This window comes from Myzus persicae, unplaced genomic scaffold, assembly GCF_001856785.1.
Source record: "Myzus persicae strain clone G006 unplaced genomic scaffold, MPER_G0061.0, whole genome shotgun sequence".
NCBI classification, from domain to species: Eukaryota; Metazoa; Arthropoda; class Insecta; order Hemiptera; family Aphididae; genus Myzus; species Myzus persicae.
The window spans coordinates 909863-932385 of NW_019102414.1; the positions used below are offsets into that span (position 1 = coordinate 909863).

At 29.1% G+C, this 22523-nt stretch overlaps 1 protein-coding gene across 5 annotated transcripts; it reads left to right on the plus strand.

The window, feature by feature from the left end:
* Positions 1–1459: 1459 nt before the first annotated feature.
* Positions 1460–21654, plus strand: LOC111032079 (15-hydroxyprostaglandin dehydrogenase [NAD(+)]-like). 5 transcript variants are annotated; one of them, XM_022312280.1, is made up of 10 exons: positions 6159–6277; positions 6380–6533; positions 6635–6762; positions 7833–7959; positions 8076–8199; positions 8396–8511; positions 8916–9092; positions 9207–9379; positions 12874–12979; positions 21569–21654. In XM_022312280.1, the coding sequence occupies exons 4-9, from the start codon at positions 7867–7869 to the stop codon at positions 12974–12976; spliced, it is 786 nt and encodes a 261-aa protein (XP_022167972.1). In that variant the 5' UTR covers positions 6159–6277; positions 6380–6533; positions 6635–6762; positions 7833–7866; the 3' UTR covers positions 12977–12979; positions 21569–21654. The 5 variants fall into 5 exon arrangements, with proteins under 5 accessions (XP_022167973.1, XP_022167972.1, XP_022167970.1 ...); XM_022312278.1 differs by adding an exon at positions 6977–7053 and having other exon boundaries at positions 6164–6533; XM_022312276.1 differs by having other exon boundaries at positions 6164–6533.
* The last annotated feature ends 869 nt before the right edge of the window (positions 21655–22523 follow it).

The following is a 22523-nucleotide window of genomic DNA, read 5'->3' on the forward strand; positions in this document are numbered from 1 at the left end:
TATTAAAAAGATTTTTTTTAAATTTCAATCTTGTTTATTCAAATATTTTTAAAAAAATTCATTGAAACAAAAAAAATAGTTTATATTTACTACTATTATGTATTTTTTTTCCATTACAAGGTTAAATTTCGTGATGAGCAAATAATTATTACTATACCTATTATAATATTACAAGTTGTTTATCGTTGTTACAACTTACTCGTACAGCCACCACCGATATAGGACTTTTTATTAATTCTAAGATCTAAAATATGTGAAAAAAGAGATCCTTGTTTATGAGCAACCTATCGAGAGTTCTCTATGTGAACGAAAGATGTCACAAAGTGTCAAAAAGTTTTGCGAAATACCTACTGTATTAAGTGTATTATACATTAGAATTTGGAACTTTGGAAGTAATAAATTTAAGTTTTGGGGAACTTGATTTCGTATTGTTATAATTTCTCCATAATGTTTTCTTGATTGTTTTATACTAGCAGCTAAATAGGAAGCACCTACTCATTATAATTATTAACTCAATTGAACAATTCATTTTTTAGAATATCGTATTCTGCATTGTACAACGTAAGCAATTATACAGTTAAAATATCATCACAGATTATAAATGCTGAATTAATAACTGTGATAAATAATGACATTAAAGATACAGCTAACACGGATATTGAACCCGACCTAAGGTATTTTGCACTAAAACTACTCCAGTCACTCATTCGTAATGTTTGTAATAAAGCAGCATATGATATACTGTCAAATAACGTGAGTATTAAGACATTTTGAATGAATTCTTATGTAACTAGATTTAATTTAATGTATTATACCTATATTTTGTATAATTATTACACTTAACCAATAATTATTACGTATAATGAAGGAATTCAATAAATATGTACACATTTCTTATAAATTAGATTTTTTATGCGAATTTCCCATCTAATATTTTACAAAATACCTATATTTATATCTTTATCTGCATTAGCATTTTCCACCTAATATTTTATACCTATCTAAATAAGAAAATAAATTTATATGGTAATTAAGTATAATAACCCATGTGTATAACCATTTTACAGATCGAACTGTCCCGATTAGTAAATTTGACATCCGCAGTTGACGTTGAAACCGAAAATATATCAAGAAATATATTGGACGCTTTCAGCAAGGCAAAAGAACAATTTGAAACCAAAATCGCCATGTCATTATAATATCATGACGTATTATTTCAGTTAATATGCTAATATTACTGAAATATATTATAACATTTCGAATTTTTATGAAATTCATATTATATTTTATTACGTGTATAACAATTTGAAAGATATTATTTTCTTACTAAATTTAGTTTGTCGCTTAAAATACCGTTATAGCCAATAACAAGCTTTTCATATTTCATAATGCAGTTAAGGCATATTTTATAAAACAAATCAAGTATATATCGACATTTTGAAAAAACTTACATACGCAGTTGCGTCCTCGATACTTGAAAATGTGCAGCTGACTGAATTGAAAAAAATCTGTTATGCGGAGAGGGGTGAAATATTATATTATTATGGGTTATTGACACGCCGTCGACCTTCTGATGGCCATGACCGTATCGTGGTTATCTAATATCTGCACTGCACCGATGCGACGCGCAACGGCAGCATAACGGCATAGTATTTTAGTGCACTATACTTATACTAGATAATTATAAGTTCTTGCATGGACTTGTCATTATTCGAGAATGTTACACCTATGCTCATCCAAAAGCGGCACACAGAACAGGGCAGTGAGTAACGATTTTTTTTTAAATTTAAATTTAAATTTGTATACGTATTGCAGTTGTGCATACATTATTTACGATAGCTGAATACTAAATAACGTTAATACAGATATTATGCAAGACAACACAGTCGTAAAATATATGACTTATAGCAATAATAGTTATCGGTTTAAAATACTAATACTTTAATACCTAATAGTATATACTATATAGTAACATAATGGCGAGTAAGTTAAGAAGAAGTTGTCAAAAAAACATTAAACTGTTTAAACCTTACATATTCCACGAAAGACAAAATGAAAACGGGTTCCTCCCTAAAGCAAACAAAACGCGTATACTTACAATGCGTATGTAGGTACCTACTCTCGTTGTATTCGGTATTCGTACTTCAATGATCAAACAGTTTTACGGCTTAATGTGGCAACTAACAACTCATTTTCGCAAATAAAAACATTGAATACATTTGAAAGAATAGAGGTGATGTCTTAATCTTTAAAATATGTAATAATATTACACCAACGTACATTGTTGAAAATAAATCTACAATGATACGCGCTTAATCTATAAGATATGGGACAACAATAAGACGTGTGGTGTCCTCGATTAAAAATAAGTATGCATTTAAAATTATAAGTGTTTTGATTCATTTTTTACTATTTGAAAGATTGTAATTTCTCTATAAATTAGAAATGTACTTTCTAAACACCTGTAGTTATTGTCAATCAGGCTGCCGGGACCGTACTAAAACTACTACATTATTGTTGTAGGGTATTTAGTGACTTCGGGGTTACATAATTATTAAGCATATGATAATTATTTATAACGTAAAAAATGATAATTTTAAATATTTAAAAATGGCCACTGCACATAGCAACGATACAATTTTCACTAAAAATTATTATATGATACATCGTGATACTTTGTTCTTTACAATATCATAATTCCCTCCGAAAATTGTTGCACCGCTGGAAGCAAATGCAAAATAATCAATCGACGGAGTTCGATACGTAATATCATTTTGAATCGCACGTATCGGACGGGTGTTGTAGCCGCTGGTCAAGCAGTTTGCTCGGCCGTGGCTAAAGGACTGCACTGCATGGTCTGTTGTTCACGGGTGTTCGCCCCGATCGCCTCTGGCACTGCGTGGCTGGGTTGATATATTCCTTGTGACGCTGATGTTGTGGCCCGTCGGCTTCGGAACCTGTTCTTGGCGTCCACCAGAAATCGGCCACTTTGGAACGACAGAAATAGTGCAGCCGTGTTCCTGAAAATCGTTGACTTGCACTGCCATTGCTACGACGTACGGCTAACCGGCAGCGCGACATGCTGACATAGTGAAACTGCAACCGGAAGATGGTGACCGGGTGCTGATGTTCGGGTCATTGATGTTGTACATATTATTATAATAACTATAGTATTGTTATTAACATTTGCGTGTTGTTCTTTTGACTGTCTCTTCATTTCGTACCCGGCTACATGCACCTGTGGCTATATCTTGTCGAAACGCCCAGTACAAGTGGTCGGGTTAGAATATAGAAATCGTGTCGATGTTTGTCCAATAACATGGCGTGTTATGGACACGAGACTTGAAAGTTGAAAGAGGTTGAAAAATGAACAAAATAGTGTAATATGAGAGTGGAAGTCGTGTAGGTTGGTCAGGTCATTATTGCGTTAATAAATCTCATGAAACATTATTATTATTATACTTGATACTTGGTTTTGTACATCAGGCAGTTAGTGTCTTAGTGGTTCTCATTTTCTCGTCACTGGACTTGTTACCAAGTGCTAAATGTTATGGTGTTATCTTAATGCTTATTAACTTATAAGTAATAACCAAAACAAAAGTTAACATATTGAGTTAAACTGGCTATTTTTATCTATCAATAGGTACTATGTGTTTTGGCAAAAAAATATTTCGAAAATGTCAATTTTTTTCCAATTTAAGTATTGGCAAGACCGGTTGCTAGCAATTGCCAATTTCCATACATATTTTATTGTTGTTCAATTTTGTGGAGGAAAATTTCCGATAACTAAGTTAAAAACATAAGGGAACTAGAGGGTAACATTTTCGCAAAAAAAATTCGAAAATGTTAGTTTTAAGACCAAAAATCGTGGAAATCATTTTTTAAGCGTCAATTGTGTGACCTGGATTTCAAAGGGGAAAGATAGTTTTGCGATCTTCCAAACTGGGCTCGTCGATTCATATAAATGGTCAAAAAAAATTTCAAAAATGTTAATTTTTTCCTAACTTAAGTACTAACGAGACCTGTTGTTGGCAATTTTCATAGATATTTTACTTGTTTTTTGGTAGAAGGAATGTGTGGGACTTCTAAAAATATAAAATTATAATCATTATTTCACTATTGTAATGAATTTTCCCCAACAATAATAATAATAATAATAATAATAATAATAATAACAATAATCATGTATTGCTGTTCAGTTAGTACCTATTAGGTACTCACAACATGTACAAACCAACTGATTTTTCAATACAAAGCCTCTCTGTTGTGACGACTGACGGTATGAAATAATAATATATTCTCAGCATAATATTATTATAAAAATATGCCAAACTATTTCTTCGTCCTTAACTGTATATTATAATACAATCAATTAATAACATGTTTACAAACTAGGTATCCACAATATTATTGTGTTCGAAATTAAATTTTAGTGGCTTAATTATGACATTAGATTAGGTCCACAAATATCAAAAATGGGGATATATGCAACAACTCCTTGTAAAGTCTGTACATATCTACACATGTGCATATAAAGTAGTATCTTATAATGACGTTACCGAGCGACTTTTCTTAATATTTTTTTCTCTGAATCTAGAAACTTACTAGACTTACGTGATCTACTCGAGTAGGGTGACCCTAAGTCTCGTTTAAAACAAGATAGTTCTTTTTTTGAGCAAGTGTCCCCTCGTCCAATTTAAACCGGGCGCTGTTTACTCGTTTTAAGATGATGTCCCGTTTACTCCACATTATAATATGTGCGTAAAAGAATCTACCTCTACACGTCACACGAAATAAATACAAATCATTATGCTTACGGTTTTGTATTAAAATATTGAAACCCAAAGAAAATAAAACCTATATACAACAGTTAATGTTGAACGAGGATTGATTGGCGATAAACAATTTTTTAGAGTTAAACACGAGATACGTAGTATAACAATATTGTACTGTGTAATACGCTCAATGTAATCATTATGAACCTGCACGACCGTAACCCTTTCGACCAACACGAAAGTAAGCAAACAATTCATCTAACAGACAGACATTATCTCCAAAACATTTATAAAAATATAATAAAAACTATCATACAGTTTTGGGGAGGTCTTTTTTTAAAATTAAACCAACATTTATCTCTACATTTTTTTTTATAAATATACCAATATGGGGTCACCTTATGTCTGGAGTCATCCTAGAGTAGAAGATTGTAAGTACACATATTATATTCGAACAAAACAATAGTTGGCGAACCATTTTTATGGAAAAATATCCGAAATAGCGTCGGGATTATTCCGGAATTAAATAGAATAAAAATAACTTACGTTAAGTTCTCGGCGACTTCCTGAACTCTGGCAACCAAATCTGTTAGTCAGCGGCCGCCGATCATTTACTGGTGTCTGTTATTTTCGGTGTTATCGATCAAATTGAGTATAATCGTAGGCACTGGTGCAATAACCAGAAGTCCAAATTTTTCAGGAGACAAGAAAAACTTCCTACAAATTGGTAAATGAACCTGACCTTAAAAACGTGATGTCATGCTATGTGTGAAAATATGACATGCCAATAAAATAATGTCCTTTGGTGTTCATTGTTCATGCTATATTCCCAATAATGATTTATAAAAACTAAAAAAAATTCCAATTATGGGTATTCCCGGCTATTACAACCAACCAGAAAGCAAATAATCCAGAAAAATTCACTAAAAACAGTGATGCCATTCAAAGAGAAAGACAAAAACTACCCCAACTTACGTTAGCTTTACACTTATAAATTATAGTAAATGTACCCTGTACCTATTATTTAATAATATTTATATATCATTAATTTTGTTACAGTTTATAAAGAAACCATCTGTACATACTTACCTGATTATTGCACCGGATAGAATATCTAAAGTTGTTGTTTAGAGCAATAACATGATACGTCCTGACCACGGTTACCTACTCGAGTAGATAACCGTGGTCCGGCAATAGTTTGTATTACGACATACCTGGTTATTGCAACTGAAAAATAATATTAAAAATAGTTTTACAACTATTATATCTCCAATAACAATTATCGGACGTATCTGGTTCTTGCGCCAATCGATAGAGAATTTTTTCCCGAACATTTTTGTGATAAAAACGAGTTCTTGATATTGTTCATGTTTATCGATGGCGATTACGGCCGTGGCTCACTACAGTACGTAAACCGTTCATAATTTCTACAAACAAACATGTACCTATATACGCTGTTCGATCTGACTTTCATATGAAGCAGCGGGGTTCATAGACGTCAGGTTGTTTCGATTTCACTTCGTATTTTTATTCTTCTGTTAACCCTGCAGAGGTGTTTATTTTAACAATATGACCGCGCTCGGTCAAAAATTACTTTATTTCAGTCTTCGAGTACGACTTATGCTCTCGTCTGTTATTGTAACGAAAAACGGAAACCTCTGCTTTCCAAAAGGTGTACCTATATATCTATTTAAATTGGCTTCGGAATCAGAGATGGCAACGTCGCGCATAATCATTCGGTGCGGAATAATAATAATTGTGAGTTATATCAATTCCCACCATATTATTATTATTATTACCTGTACACCTGTTTTAATTTTAAAATGTAATTTTCCTGTTGGTTTACACTTAAATATTAGATTCCGATTATACACCTCTATTCACGCCGCTCGTGAAGTCTTTATCAGCGTTTTATTTTGGCATCGTTACTATTACATATTTACTTGATTAAATCACGTCCTTGAGACGATATCGATAAGAATGTTATGTAAGTATATCGTCAAAATATGTAAGTAGGTACTACAAACTGCTTACTGCTAATATAATATTATGTGTCTATAATCTATATATTTACTTACGCTACTAAGTTAGCATTATAGCGTATTAATGACATTCTATATTTTATTATTTTTACACAGTGGAAATTCGCTATTATTTTTATTATTTCAGTGCGAAGTTTTTTTTTTGTTCGTTTATTTTAGGTACAACATTTACCTCAACATACCTACCTAGCAAACATATTATTTACATTAAATTAATGACAACATTGATATGCAAGGTAAAATTTAATAATAAACGTATACGTCTTAAATTATCGAGTAATACTTTTTTGAGATTAGATAGATAAATGACTAATAGGAACTGAAGAGCTTTGATCGATCACAACTATAAACATTACACCATGGCCTCAGTGGATGTACTGTTGGGACCACCTAATAATAAATAATATAAAAACTAATAACCACCTAAACCTAGCTAATATTTACCCCCACCTCTTCTCCTCCCCCCACACAGTTCAGTATTTTAATAATAAAATTATCTACTTTATTCTTAGTATGGTGTAGATACAATAGGTACAATAGGTACATACCATAACATTGTAGATGTAGGTACTTAAAAAATTAAAATTAAATAAATATTTGTCTGATAAAGAAAACGTAGTACGAACAGAAATGTCTATGATACAAACCACGCTTCAAAAATAATATCAAATGTTTCTGTTGGCCAAGTTTCTAGATTTATCAATGCACACGTTTAATAGGTATAATATCAGATAACACTGTTAGGTACCTATATTTTCGTTCATGGTTTTATTGGGTATAAACGATATACCTTTATAATTTATCAGTAACTATAACCTTTGATACACATCCATATCGCGTAGACGGACTGGAAACTCTGTTATAATAACAATATGCTTGTTATCATTCCGAATTAAGTTAAATTGAAAAATGTTATAAAGTTTGAACATCACGATCATTGTTGTTGTCCTAGTATGATTACTGAGCAGCTCGCACTAAGTACGAGGCTTATAAAATTGTGATATTCGTGTTATAGAGAATATAATATTTTAAATAATTTAAAAAAAAATATGGGCCTGGAAAATCAAGTGGCTTTGGTGACCGGTGCAGCATCGAATATTGGGTACGCTTACGTAAAATGTTTACTCCTGAACAAAGTTAAGGTAGGTGAAACAAAAATTGACAAATTATATATTTTATAAATTGTGTTCAGTTTTTCATATTAACCATGTTATTCCATATACATTACAAATAACAACATGACACACATTGAATTCAGGTGTTACTCTGTGATATTAATGTCGACGAATGCCAAGTTATAGCTCATCAATTCCAAAAAGAATTCCAAAATATAAATATATTCTCAACCAAATGTGATGTCACGAATGAAGATGAATTTGAAAGTGAGAAGATCAAACATTTTTTTAATTGTTTTTCTTACGACATAGAATTATTAATTTAATTTAATAGATTTTACGTAAAGATTGTTTTTAAATTAGTAATAATATGTCCACGTGATACCCCTTGGAATATTTTGAAGTCCACAAAATGATACATCTTCTTTTTTGAAAATTAATGTCATTCAATAATATTTTTTAGATGCTTTTAAAACGTGTATCAAACATTTTGGTCGATTGGACATTGTTATTAACAACGCTGGCGTTTTCGACAATTCAATTGAACGGCGATGGTCTACTACAGTCAATATTAATTATGTGAGTTCAAGTGGTAATTTAAAGTGTTTGATTGTGTGCATTGGTACATATTTACTTTTTAGTATAATATTATGTTGACTTTGTTTACGCAACCGCTACCTACTTATTTATTTCGACAAGTTTATGAAACGTAAATATTTATAGAGACAACATATGTTGATAATATACCTCTGCAATAGGACATTGTTTGATTTTCCCCGAGTATTCAGAGTATACAAAGTATACCAACGCGAAACATGCATAGAAAAAGCACTAAACAGTGACTAGCTGTGACGCGTTCGACAGAAAAAATTCTATTTAATCCTGAGAGCTTTTAACTGTTTAATGCACTAAATAGGGACATTTTTTAAGACTTATAACATGGTTGGTGATTTGGTGATACCTACAACATTGTGTTTTCTTAGGGCGGAGTCGTCAAAGGTACACTACTGGCGATCAAGTATATGGGAATTTCCAATGGAGGTAGTGGCGGAACAGTGATACAGACGTCTTCCTTGTTGGTTTACAGCGATAGTTATCATTGTAGTCCCATGTACCTGTCTACGAAAAAATATTTGATGGAATTTACGAAAAGTTTTGGAGTACGTGTGCCTGCATTTTATATTAATATTACTATTTTCTATTTAGTATTTACCACGATATGACGTGCCTTATAATATAATTAGTGATTTTGTTTCTATGTTCGAACTTTGAAGAAAAAAAATCATTTCAGTCTTCATGGTGTTAAAATTATTACCTTGTGCCCGGAATCTACTACCACTAATTGTGTAAGTTCGGTCTGTAAAAATGAAACACTGCACAAAACAGAAGAATGTGTCGAGGAGCTTGAAGATTTAAAAAATAGTCAACAGAGTAAGAAAATGCAAAAGTAAGTAAAACTTTTATTTTATTTCAATATGTATACACTTAAGTACCTATATTGTTTCTAAAATCTTTGTACTCAACCGGGAAAAGATTTAGAATATTTTTAAGAGTAATAAACAACTTCCCAAAGTTTTCAAAGAACGCAACCGTGTCAGTGTGTCACAGTTTGTTTACATTATGCATTATTATAATATACAGAGTGTAACAAGACAAATTAAATAACTTTTGTTTTAATCAATATTTAAATTTTTTTTTTAAAGTATAATTTATTACGTTTGCGTTACATGTTTAATATAACATTTTTTAATTATTCTTTAATACTGAAAATAAAACATTCAAAATAGCCAATTTGTAAATCTGGGTTTTAGATAAATTTTGATTTTAAACACATTTATTTAAGTCAAATCGTTTATTTTATATGATTTTTAAAACGTCAATAGTTTTTGAAGAAAAATTATTAGTTTGAAAAGTAGGTAACAACTTTAAAAAAAAAGATGGATTTTAATAAGACGTGCCTACTTAAAAATTATCATAAAATATTTTTAAAAGTTTACACTTTTTGAATTTAAAATGTTTTTTACAACTACCGATTTTATTTAAACATAACAAGATTTCAAAAAATAAAATAAACAAGTCTTAAATAAATATTTTTACATTTAATATTTTTCTAAAAACAAGATTTACAAATTGGTTACATAAAATTTTTCAAAAAAAAATTTACATCAGATTTTTATTTTTTATTTTCAGTATCAAAAAATAAAAATAAAAAATGTTATATTATGCATTCAGCGCATGTCAATAAATTATATGAAAAAAAAAATTCGAAAATATTGATTAAAACAAAAGTTATTTCATTTGTCAGGCCTTAATGTTACACTCTGTATAATATGTACTAAACCGTAAATATCTAGGTTCATACAAACATGTTTATACAAATGTGCCAATTTTTTTTTATTATCACAAGATCGGATGCTTAAGTCCCCGGGGAGTGGCTAGAGTTGGGCTTGTATAATAATAAAATAAGTTTATGGTGCGTCGTCCCCGAGAAGGGGCATTATTGGGTGTGCGAACTACAAACGAATCAAATGTGAAATGAGTATCCATTCAATACAACCATTAAACATTATATTAATACTTCACAGTGAACACTAAATTGCAGTACAGCGCCTATTTTTGTTAGTCACTTTTCGGGTTACACATATTTGAGTATACACCACACAAAACATTTTTGATGATTTCACCGTTTTTATTTAAATAAATATAATATGATCATTCATATTATTATTATGTTTTAAATTCTTAGCGGAGTGAATGTATTCACTAAACAATGATATTGTGTTTTTTTGTTTTATTTCTGTTTGTGTAAGTCACCCGTACTTTTCTGAGCAGTAAAAAGAATTAAATCTTCAACCTCGATATCTTTTCTGATAGGAAAGTGAATCTAGTTGGTACCTACTATAATCCCTACTGTGTAGAGGCTGTCAAAATTGAAATATGCGAAGTATAAAAATATTTAGTTTGTATTTACATTTTTAAGCTTTTCAATATTTTAATCATAATTAAATATACACAATTTAATATCATGTTTGTTTAAAATTATCGAATACAGTAATTCTTAGCTATAATTCCATAACTTGTTGTACCTAAGTTTAAATACATACGTACCTAACTTACTGTAGTTTTATAACATTGACGAGTTCCTAAACTATTGTCATATACATAATGCCATCTGGTGGTTTATCATTATATAGTGACGAAAATTATACGATTACCGTTTTAAAAAAGTTTTATTACTCAAGGTTCAACGTATGGTTTGCGTGTCACCTTATATACGAACAACGTCACAGCACGGTTAGGTTATTTAGGCTATATATGCCTAAATGTTTTAATAATGTAAAGTAACCATTGCATACTACTGCATAGAACACTGAACAATAGCATCTGTCATCTGAGGATTATGGGCCATAATAATATTTGACAATTATTTCGTGTTTGATTAATTAGTCGTAATTATGGTTTGGAACATTAATTGTTATGGTTATTCAGATTCACCATCATTGCCAGGAATGACTAATAACCATATTACGCAGGGTGATTCACCCCCATTTTTTCTTTAATAATGAATTTATTCAAATTCTGATTTTTGAAATTTTTAAATATACTGAAATACCATATTTTCGAGTCCCTGAATTTTTTTGTACTACTTAAGGAGTGTCTTGTGGTGATAAAAACTTCTGTTTTTCAAACTAGGACTTCCCTATTTTACTGTAAATTAATTTGTCGATAATTTTTTTGAAAATGTTGATGTTCCACATTCAAAATTCGAATTAGTAGTTTCTTAGTTATTAAAATATTTGTATTAAGGATAATAGTCCTTAAAACTGATTTTGCATCAATATAAAAAGATTTAAAATTGAATCTAGTATTTATTATACTTGGAACATTTTTACAAATTATTTATATATTAATATAAATGACTACAATTTTAAAATCACCATAGCCCCCATATCTTACAAACACATTACTATTTAATCTATTCTGTGTTGTACTGACATTTCTATGAACCTTTTATTATTAGAACACAAAGTTAAAAAACTAAAAAACTATTATTAAGTACATTTTTATTTTGATACGTTAACAATTTCAGAAAATTCTATTTCTTCAGATCTACTGCATAATTTATAGTCGAACAGGGGTGTTCTCATTTGAAAAACAGAAGTATATACCTCCACAGGACACTCTCTAAGAAGTACAAAAAATCTCAAGAATTTGAAAATATGATCTTAAAGTAAATTTAAAAATTAAAAAAATCGGATATAAAATACCTGCATTATTGAAGAAAAAAAAAGGGATTAGCGTGCTTGGTAGGAAGAATATTAAGCTGATACTCTATAACCCACCTACTGGTACCCATTTTTCAACATTCTTATTACTTCATAGGTACATGTATACGCCTGGTGATTCTTTAATCTTCGATCACTCATATTTTAAAAAGTATAAATGTTTTTGAAAACAATTTTTACTTGATTTTTAGTCCTTAAAAAAAATATATTTTTTGTCTTCGGCGTTGTTGCAGTTTTTACTTATTTGTAAAGTATTATTTGTACAATTGTACGTGCTTATAGTAGAAGGAAAAAAATTCAAGTGGTTTAAGTCCTCATGACTATATAGAATATAGATGATTGATGGAAATTTAAACCATTGAATCCAACAAGATTTCATGTCAAGTGCGACTTTATTATGTGTCCATACTCCATAAAATATCTAAAAATATTAAAGTACATACCTAATTAAACTATATCCTTATTAGGTACTTAATACCTTATAAACCACACATCTATGCTTTATAAATATTTATCTGGTGTACGTGAATAAAAAAAAATCCGTAGCTGTGATCAATTAGTGTAATTAGTATGCACATAGCAATATTATTTGGGTATACCAATACAAAACGTTTAAAAAAAAAAATAATATTTGTTTTGTTAATTTATCCACTAGGCCAGATAATGTTGGGAACGCTTTGATTACAATTTTGGAACATGGAAAAACTGGGGAAACTTGGATTGTCGAAGATAACAAACCACCACGACTAATTGAATAATAAGTAAAATAAATATTCAATAATAATAGTACCTATTGTATTTATTGTCTCAATAACGATTAAAAAAACCGTTTTAAGGTTTATAATTTAAGTCAGTACCTACTTTTTATTTTGTATTATTGAGGTAAAAGAAATTCAAGTTAGTGTAAATTAAAAAATTGTATATTTGTATCATATTTTTTTGACTTTGAGTCTTTGAAGTAAGTGAAATCAGTAAAACAATACAAATGTTGTTCAATTCTTTTTATACGTACTGGACATCGGACAACTTGTAATCTGAACAATATCGAGCCAGAGAGGCGTTATTAAATCGATTATAATTAAGGGTGAGATAATTTTAAGTCACTGATAACTTTGTTGTACTTTTGAAGAAATGTACGGGTCGGACCCAGTTGATTTTGATACAGAATTACTCCAAAATGGTAAGATATTAAATATTTTATGTTTGTTGAAATGTTGACCAAGATAAAATTGTAATGTGGGTTAGCAGTTAGCTAGTTGGTTTTAGCTAGACCATAAAGTACGATTGTGCTATCAATATTCAATGCAGCAGTGCTTTCGAGGAGAATATTAACAGTAAATTAGTGAAATGATAATTTTTTATTGATTCGAGGGAATTCGATGATGGAAAATATATCTAATACTAGTAAATAGTAATACTTATAATAATTTGTTGTACCTAAAGAAATGCATATTATGACTTATGAATAATGAGTTATTATTAATATTATTTATTTATTTATTAATGTAAGCGCCTACGAGGGCACAACTGCTCAAGTACAGACTGTACTGCAGTAGGTATATATTATGATTATACTCAGTCTTAGATTTAATATAGAAAAAAAAGTCAATTAGTAAATTAGAACAAATAAAAATGATAATTTAATATAAGATAAGTTTAATAATTAGTATAAAATATTTATAATGATACATAATTAACGAATCGGTTGAACAGGATATGACTAATATGATTGATAAAATGTACATTAAGTGGTTGAAAAGCATTGGCTTGTGGGAATGTGGGATATAAATCTCTTATAAAGTTGTAACGAACAAGTCAAATTTAATTTTAATTTTTAGCTATAATACGAGTAAGTAAGTTCACACAGATTGACGAATGTCGTTGCGTTGGCCGTCTCAGCATATGGAAATTATTGTTTACTTAAATTATATCTGGGAAATCAATATTTATATCATATTATATTATTTACTTATGATGTATAACTTTTAACAACGACGGAGTAAAGTTCCCCTCACATCTATTCGATGTACTACAGGAAACTGCTGGTGGAGGTAATTATGGGTTTGGTGATATTTCAATGGATTCGATAATATTACTATTGATCGGCGTCTGCAGCAGCAGCTATAGCTATATCAATTAAATGCCAAGTTATGAGGACGTCGTGCCCGTATTTGTTTTCTCCTTCTTGCTGCAAGTGCGCACATGGCAAATTTACGCTCCGCAGTTCGCGTTTAGCTTCGTTGGTTTTAATGTTATATAGAATGAATTGACCTATATATTAATTATGTTATCAAACCCAAAGGTATAACATCATAATATTGTGTATTAGTGTACAAACCACGTTTTTTAATATTTTGTGCACAGTATTAAAATTGTGTATCATATTGCTCACAGTTCGGTTCAAAATTAAAATATTTTAAAAACGGTGCCAATAAATCTGTTGAGTGATAAATTTTCTGTGTCACGCACTGCAGCTCGTAAGATGGATACTTACTACAAATAAGGCGGGTGAGACTTCCTATCAATCGTAAGTCCGTTCAAAATGTACGAATAACGAGACATTTTGCAAGCTCAATATAAATCAGCTTAACTGCGCTTAAGTCCAAATCTGCGTACATCGCTGGGGCGTCGGTTATACAGCGTTGGCACGTGCGGTCACATCATAATAACATTATAAATATATCCGTATTGTTACACTGTAATCTTATGTACATGACACGATTAAGATAGATATACGTCACGCGATCACAGCTTTTGAGTTCAACGAGATGTACCTGTATATTATAGGAATTGAAAAGACATGATAACACATTATATAAATAAAATTACAAGAAGTCCGCTGCAGGTGTGTATATAATATTATTATATAAGCAATATAATATAGGTATAATACTCATATAATAGTAATATTGTCCATAATATAATAATAATATATATATATATAATATTGTCAGTGATCGAAACGGTGGTTTTCTCGGTCTGTAAAAAAACACTTTCTCGATGACGGCGGGGAGTGCTCAGAAAAAAAAAAATAATAATAAAATTTATATGTTTGGTGTGACGGTTGCCTATGTAGAATACAAGTTCGTGTTTAAAAGCCCGGTGGGCGTTGGAAAGAGTGGAATTTTATGGTCACTGTATACGCGCCGTGTCCGACGTTCGCGACTGTATTCTTTTCACAGTAAACGTTTGGACGTCAATCACGCAAGTTTTGCGCGCTCGTCACCACTCGGAAAGTTGATCGATAGTTTTATTTTATTTGTCTCGTGGTTATCACAATAATATAATAGCAACAATAATTCCAAAGTGCATCATAACAAAACACAATACATTAATACTTTATAATCGTATAGATATTGAATAATTTTTTTAAACTATCGCTCTATAAATATACTATAGGTAAGATATTTTACTCGCAGAATATACCTACTTGCCACTAATTTAGTAATAATAATATTATGCATGTATAAATATATGTTGTTTTAATCAGAAGTTGTTTCATAGTGTTAATTATATTATGTAGACATAACGATAACAGTATATCTATCTCCGACCTGGCGAATCTATGATTAATATTAAAAGTAAACAATATTATTATAGACTACGTTTTTTAATCTTAGGAGTGCTTTAGGTATTGCAATGCTTATGATCCTATAAGATGCTTATATATTATAATAATCGTTAAAATATTGCGTTTTTATAGTAATTTGACTCCAGCACTAATTCATAACAGTAAGTATACCTATTCAATATTGTTTTTACTAAAATTATATTTTATTGACGATACTTTGTGAATAATTCCTGTTTGTCAAGAAAACTTTTCAAAATCATTTTCTGGTGTTATTCAAGCCATAAATCAAGTATTTTCCTGTCAAAATAAAAATAAATATAATTGCATGGAAGTTAAATGACAAATAATAAATGTGCCATAGAAATATTAGTAATAGCAACAAGTAATGCATCATATTTTTAGACACCTATTATAAGAAATCAGTGATATTATTTAAAGATAATATAATTAATTTTCAACCCATAAATTAAATTAATTTATAAATTAAGTGATAATTACTATTTACTCTAGATACTTTATTTACTCTAGATAAAAACGATTACAATTAATTTTTTAGTACAGTTTTATAGGGTCGTATCTATTCTATTATAATATGACTGTGATATTGTGTGCTTGAATACCGCATCAATGCATGGATTGTAATTAAAACTTTGTCAATATTTTTTAAGTTAAAAGAGGCGTTGAGTTCATGGTTACCGTGGACATATTCCAAAACTTTTTGTCTTGGATAGCCGCCATTTAACATAAAACTTTATACGTATTAAAATATTAAAATTAAAATATACATATAGTTGTTCACATGATAGCATTCCGCTGCAAGCATCATCTAAATATAGGATCCTCCTATTGACCTAGTTCTTACGAATTTGGCCTATGTATATTGTATCTTATATTATTATCAACTACTAATCGGATCGTATACAGTACCGTTATCGTTTAATATATTTTATACCTATATATTTTGATTTTTTAAGAAGTACTCCACCCTTCAACGGATTATAATTAAATTATCACCTATGAGTTGTGACGAAATAAACTGCAGGCACCTATATGTAAAATACCTACTGATTTTTATTCTTACTCAATTAATTTAAAATAATACATCCCTGTCGGCAGTAATTTTAAATAGGTTTTACATAATATAATATTATGATTCTCAGAGTTGTTTTAATTAACAACATATTTTAATTTGTACCTATCTTTATACATAATGTATTTTATAAAAATAATTACATAAATCGCTTACCTATAGTACTAGGTACGCTGTATATAGGTATGTAATATTTTATGCATAAATAAAATATGCATTTTACCATACTGTGTTATATTAATTATTTAGAGAGGTTCACTCCTTGTGCACGAATTATATTTCTTATTATTTTTCTCCAGTAATTAAATTTAAACTTCGATAATATTAATAATTTATATATATCAATGGTTTTATAGTTCATTGTTTGAAATTCCAGCTACATATTATGGGCAACGAGCACGATATTTATAATATCAATTTCATAACGCGTCATTATTATAGCATCGACTGTCAATTTAAAATTGCAACTATGACTGTTATTGTGTACATATAGGTGTGGTATATGGTGTTTATCACTGATTACTTGATAAACAGTTAAAAATACTGAATCATATTTGATATCATGACTCACGAGCCACGAGCCGTTATTGATTTCTTTGATTCAACTATTTGTTCAAAGACGCAAAAATGTCGAATTAGATAATATGCCAATTTGGTGATACCTTACTTGATAAACAGTTATTAATTTATTAAATCCTTAGCATTAATATTTAATATTATGACTCACGAGCTGTTATTGATTTCATTGGTTCAAATATTTGTTTAAAGACTTGAAAATGTGGAACTAGATAATATTGAATCTATATATTATGCTTAGATGATATTGGTACCATTAATAAATTATTACTTGAACGTAAATAATAACAACAATACAGTTGTTAACGGTTTATATTTTTTGGTTAAATACATTGTGTTAATCGTAAATTAATAAATAATTAAACAAATGGTATATGTACCCAGGTACTAAAGTTGTTCAACCTCGAGTCGAAGTAAAATCAATGAAACAGTAATTATTTGATTTAATCAATTTTTGTATAATAGAATATTATAATAAAACATTTTTTGAACAATATGAAATATGAATACATAATTAATTTTAATAATCAGTTACTTATATTATTGTGACATAGCTGGAGATTTGTTGATATTTTTTACTGTGTACAAATTGTTTATCAATAGTTTATTGAAATCTACATGGTTTTACATAGTTGTATAGTATGGTTTCAAGGATTATCAGTGAGAATTCACAAGTCACTTACCCCCTTCTCATATCTGCCTATTCGTTATAATAATGTATATGTGTTTGTTATAGAATATTAACCCCGTAATTAAATTCCTCTAAATAATATTTAATTTTAAAATACATTTTTTCCATAAACGAATCATTGCATTTTATTCCGATTCCTGTACTATTGATTCGTTTTACTTGACTGCGTTTGCACGATAATTAATTTTATTAAATAAGTGTACACGTCTTCCCTTGGACAATAATGTAAAATTATATATTGTATTGTGACAGCGTGACATGAATGAAAATAATAATAAAATATCGGCACTAGGATAATAAGTATTAATAACTACACAGTTCGATAAGACTTCGTTTTATTATATTGTCAATGTCAGACAAAATAAAATAATCATTGAGTTGTAATATATAACATTTAAGGGGGAGAATCACTAATAAATTATACAATTGTAATTGTGTAAAAAATAAAAAATATAGGTTGTCTAACATCTATAAAATACTATATAAAATAAAATAAAAAACCATGATAATATCTTAAATTAGTTTCAACAATTTAATTTCCCATTTATTTTATTGGAATATAATATAGTTATTACTTATTGGCAATCGTTTATGAACTAAATGACGAATAAATTTAATTTAATCGTGTGAATCTATTTTTTCCAATTAAACTGTCATGCATACCAATATAAATGTCATGTTTAATTACATATTATTTACAAAAGTATATTAAGGGATTTTTTGCAACAAAAAACACTCAAACGTCATGTCTTTGATAAAACTACTTTATAATATTATATGATTAATGAATACTATTTGTCTATTTATAATATCACATGTTTTTCAAAAAAAAACCAAATTTGTTACCATTTTTTTTTTTTATTATTTATCAAAGAGATTTTTTTAAATTTTTATATTTTTATATGGCGAACGGCCATATTTTAAACTCTAAAGCAAAGTACTTTTCTGGATAATATTATGTTATATTCAATTTTCATGTAAATGAGAAATATCGATTATTGAGCCAATACCATAATTTATTATTTATAATAGCGTTTAAAGTTTCGGAATGAAATGGCATGAAATTTTGAGGGGTATCATTTTACTACTACAAACGTGTTAAACGTCGTTTTAGGAACATATCTAAAACATAAAGTTTTTATAAATTATAGTTAAGCTATTGATTCAATAGTTAAAAATCAATATTTATGCACTCACATTTTTAGAAAAATATTCTGTTTCAGTATATAAAATTAAAAACACAATAAATCGCTAAGCACCATAAAAAAATAAAATATAAAAACAACAATCATCAGTATGATAAAAAAAAAACAAAATCTTCCAAAGTAATAAAAAAAATGTACTTAATTTACCAAGTACAACCTAATTGGAACGACCTATATTATATGAAGTATATAAATGTGTTAAATTTGAACTGCGTAATAATTATTGAGTTTTATGTTAAAAATATCTCCCTGCGTGTAAATATATCCATAATACAGCATGCTAGCACACCTATATATGTATATATTTAGTATTTAATATATTTTAGTACTCATAAACAGTCATAATTAATAGCTTGAACTTAAACAAATAGTAAAATATAAAAATTACTTTGGTGCACCGTAACTATTATTCAGTTATTATAATATGTTAATTAGACGGTTGTCCCTTTAGTTGCCTGAATATTATATTACTTTTTTTATAGTATTATACAATTATACATCATAACAACATTTGTATTTTAAATTTTCTAAAAATGTGTTCATTACGTCATATTTTTTTGTAAATTGTAATTTGTCAAGTCTTAAAAAAATAATTTTAACAATAATTTATCGTAGAAGTATATATAGTTTAAATTCTCCGAAAATGTGTGGCGCTATTTATTATTACAAAACTTTTAAACTTGTTATTTGTATAAAATAAACATTGGCTTGTTTTTATACGAAAGCAAAATGATTATGAGAAATGCACTTTTCACTCCTACGTCATATATTACACCGTAGAAGTGTACAAGGTGATAGGTATATATTTATCATAAATATAATAACCAAGTTTTAGTGTTTAGTGTCGTCATCGAGTTTAAGGTTATTCGCCATTATTAGTATTGCATCTGTTACCTACACTTAAAGTTTTAATATTTTGTGTGTCTCTTTTTATAAACCGTATTGTACAACTGTATAATATTAATTTGAAGAAAATCATTGAATGAAAAACCCTATTGTAGTATTGTCCAACAATTTTATCTAGGCATCCTGCAGCGTGTATGTGGTTAAAATAATAAACAATAATATAACAAACGTACCTACCTATAGTTACCTAGTTAAAATATATATAGACACACGAAATACGAACACGTAAGACAGAGGAGAAAAACGTGACACAATAACGTAGACAAATGACGATTATGTATAGGTTAGGTACACTGAACCACTGGAACATGACCATATTCGAATGAATATAGAAATCTACGATATAACGTTAAAAAAAAAAAGTGAATCGTAGCAAAATGTAAAAAAAAATATTTTTTTACTGAAAAATAATGCTTATATTTCTGTTTTAATCCAACATGTCACTACTTATTTTATTTAGTATCTAATAACCGTAATTTACGCTTAATAATTGTTTATAAAACGGATCAATTATTTCTGTAGTGTTTAAAATTAAGAGATGAAAAATTCCATTTGATGAAATAAATATTTATATTATGTGCTGCAGTGTATGGCAAATGGCAATGGGCTATTACACGATTATGAAATGGTATAAACTCGAGTTAAGTTTATAATATAGAATGACGTAATCATTTTCAAACCTTCTTAATATTCATGAATAAATGTTAACATTCTCAGTAAATTGTTCTATACTGTAAGATACGACGTCGCCGACAATAACGTATGGACGTGGGTTGTAAATATTAACATCAATTTTATACCATTTAAATGTAATTATAGCTGGGAATGGGTTATAGAATTAATATTATATGGCCAGATATTACATTTTCGTTTGTCGAATTCAAGGGCTTCAATATTATGGAAAATGTATTCATTGTTCGTATAAGATAAATTAATAATTGATAACATTTTAACGTATTGTGTGCCTATACATAGGCACTCCAATTTCGTTATGGGAGATGAATAGTGTTATATATCATTATAATAGTCCTGATACCTAGTCAATTTTTAGATGATTCATGAACCATGAAGTGGTGTTAAACTTTATTTAATATTCACAGTTGAACAGTAGGTATTGAACATTTGTAAAATTATTGCTAATAGTTTTTGATTTGCCCCAAAAATGTGATATTGCACTGCCAATCTCGTTCGGAAATATATATACCTACATTAAGCGTTAATTGCATGTTCGGATTTAATGTAATCGCAAATAATTAATAAATGTATACATACTTATACTTATGCATATTACATTATTACTCGATGTTCTAGATCTAGAGAAATGTCTCATACGGTGACAGTGACCCGGACCACAACATCCACAACATCTGCTATAATCCTGAACACTGGTTACGTGAAATCGGTGCCTGGGTTATTAAAGTTGGCCGAAGTTGTAAGTATAGTTTACATTATAGTATTTAACGTAGAAGTGGGCAGTAAATGTTCCAGCTCGAATACGGCAAAGTTGTCCGATATTCGGGATATTTGTGACGTATAGATGATAGATCTATCTACCTACCAGGGTCAATAGACATCAATACGAGTGCTAGTTATTAGTTAGTTATTATTGTAAATATCACTCAACAATATTGAGATATAGCCTGTAAATAGTATATTATTTAAGTTATAAACGTTGAAATAAGGTCTAAAGTAAAAGTAAAATAATGGATGGAATAAAACACGAAAACATAAACAATATTGTTTGATCATACATTGAGTAGATGGGTACATAACAATATTAAACATGTTGAATGTTGTACGATAAGATTCAATATTGATTAATATCGATATTTATTTCATGTGTGTAAATGTGCAATGTGCAATAGCCAGTAGTCCATCCCACCACGACCACCAAAATGTATGCAAATGTTACCTATTACAATTGTACAAATAATTTGATTTGTTCAGACTAATCATAAGTATATAATAGTTGTGTATTTGTGCCGTACATTAACGTATATGGCCTCGAAAACTATAATATAACAAAAATTCTAAATAATTCGAGTGTATTGTAATATTTAACATTTTTTTTTTTCATACGTATTTTACGAATACATATTTAAAAAAAGCGATCAATAACCCCTAAGATCATCGGACGAATTCTATAAATATAATTTATATAAACCGCCGCTTACGTCACGCTTAAAACTTGCGTAGAGACAAAATAAATAAGAAAAACTCCAATCATTTAAAAATCACGTCATTTTATTATAAATTATTATGTTGT

Excerpts from the sequence above, each read along its gene's own strand:
- LOC111032079 (XM_022312281.1), top strand. The coding sequence starts at position 7,867 with ATGGGCCTGGAAAATCAAGTGGCTTTGGTGACCGGTGCAGCATCGAAT. Across the intron at positions 8,200-8,395 it reads GAATGAAGATGAATTTGAAA|ATGCTTTTAAAACGTGTATC; the intron begins GTGAGAAGATCA and ends AATATTTTTTAG. Across the intron at positions 9,380-12,873 it reads CAGAGTAAGAAAATGCAAAA|GCCAGATAATGTTGGGAACG; the intron begins GTAAGTAAAACT and ends TTTATCCACTAG.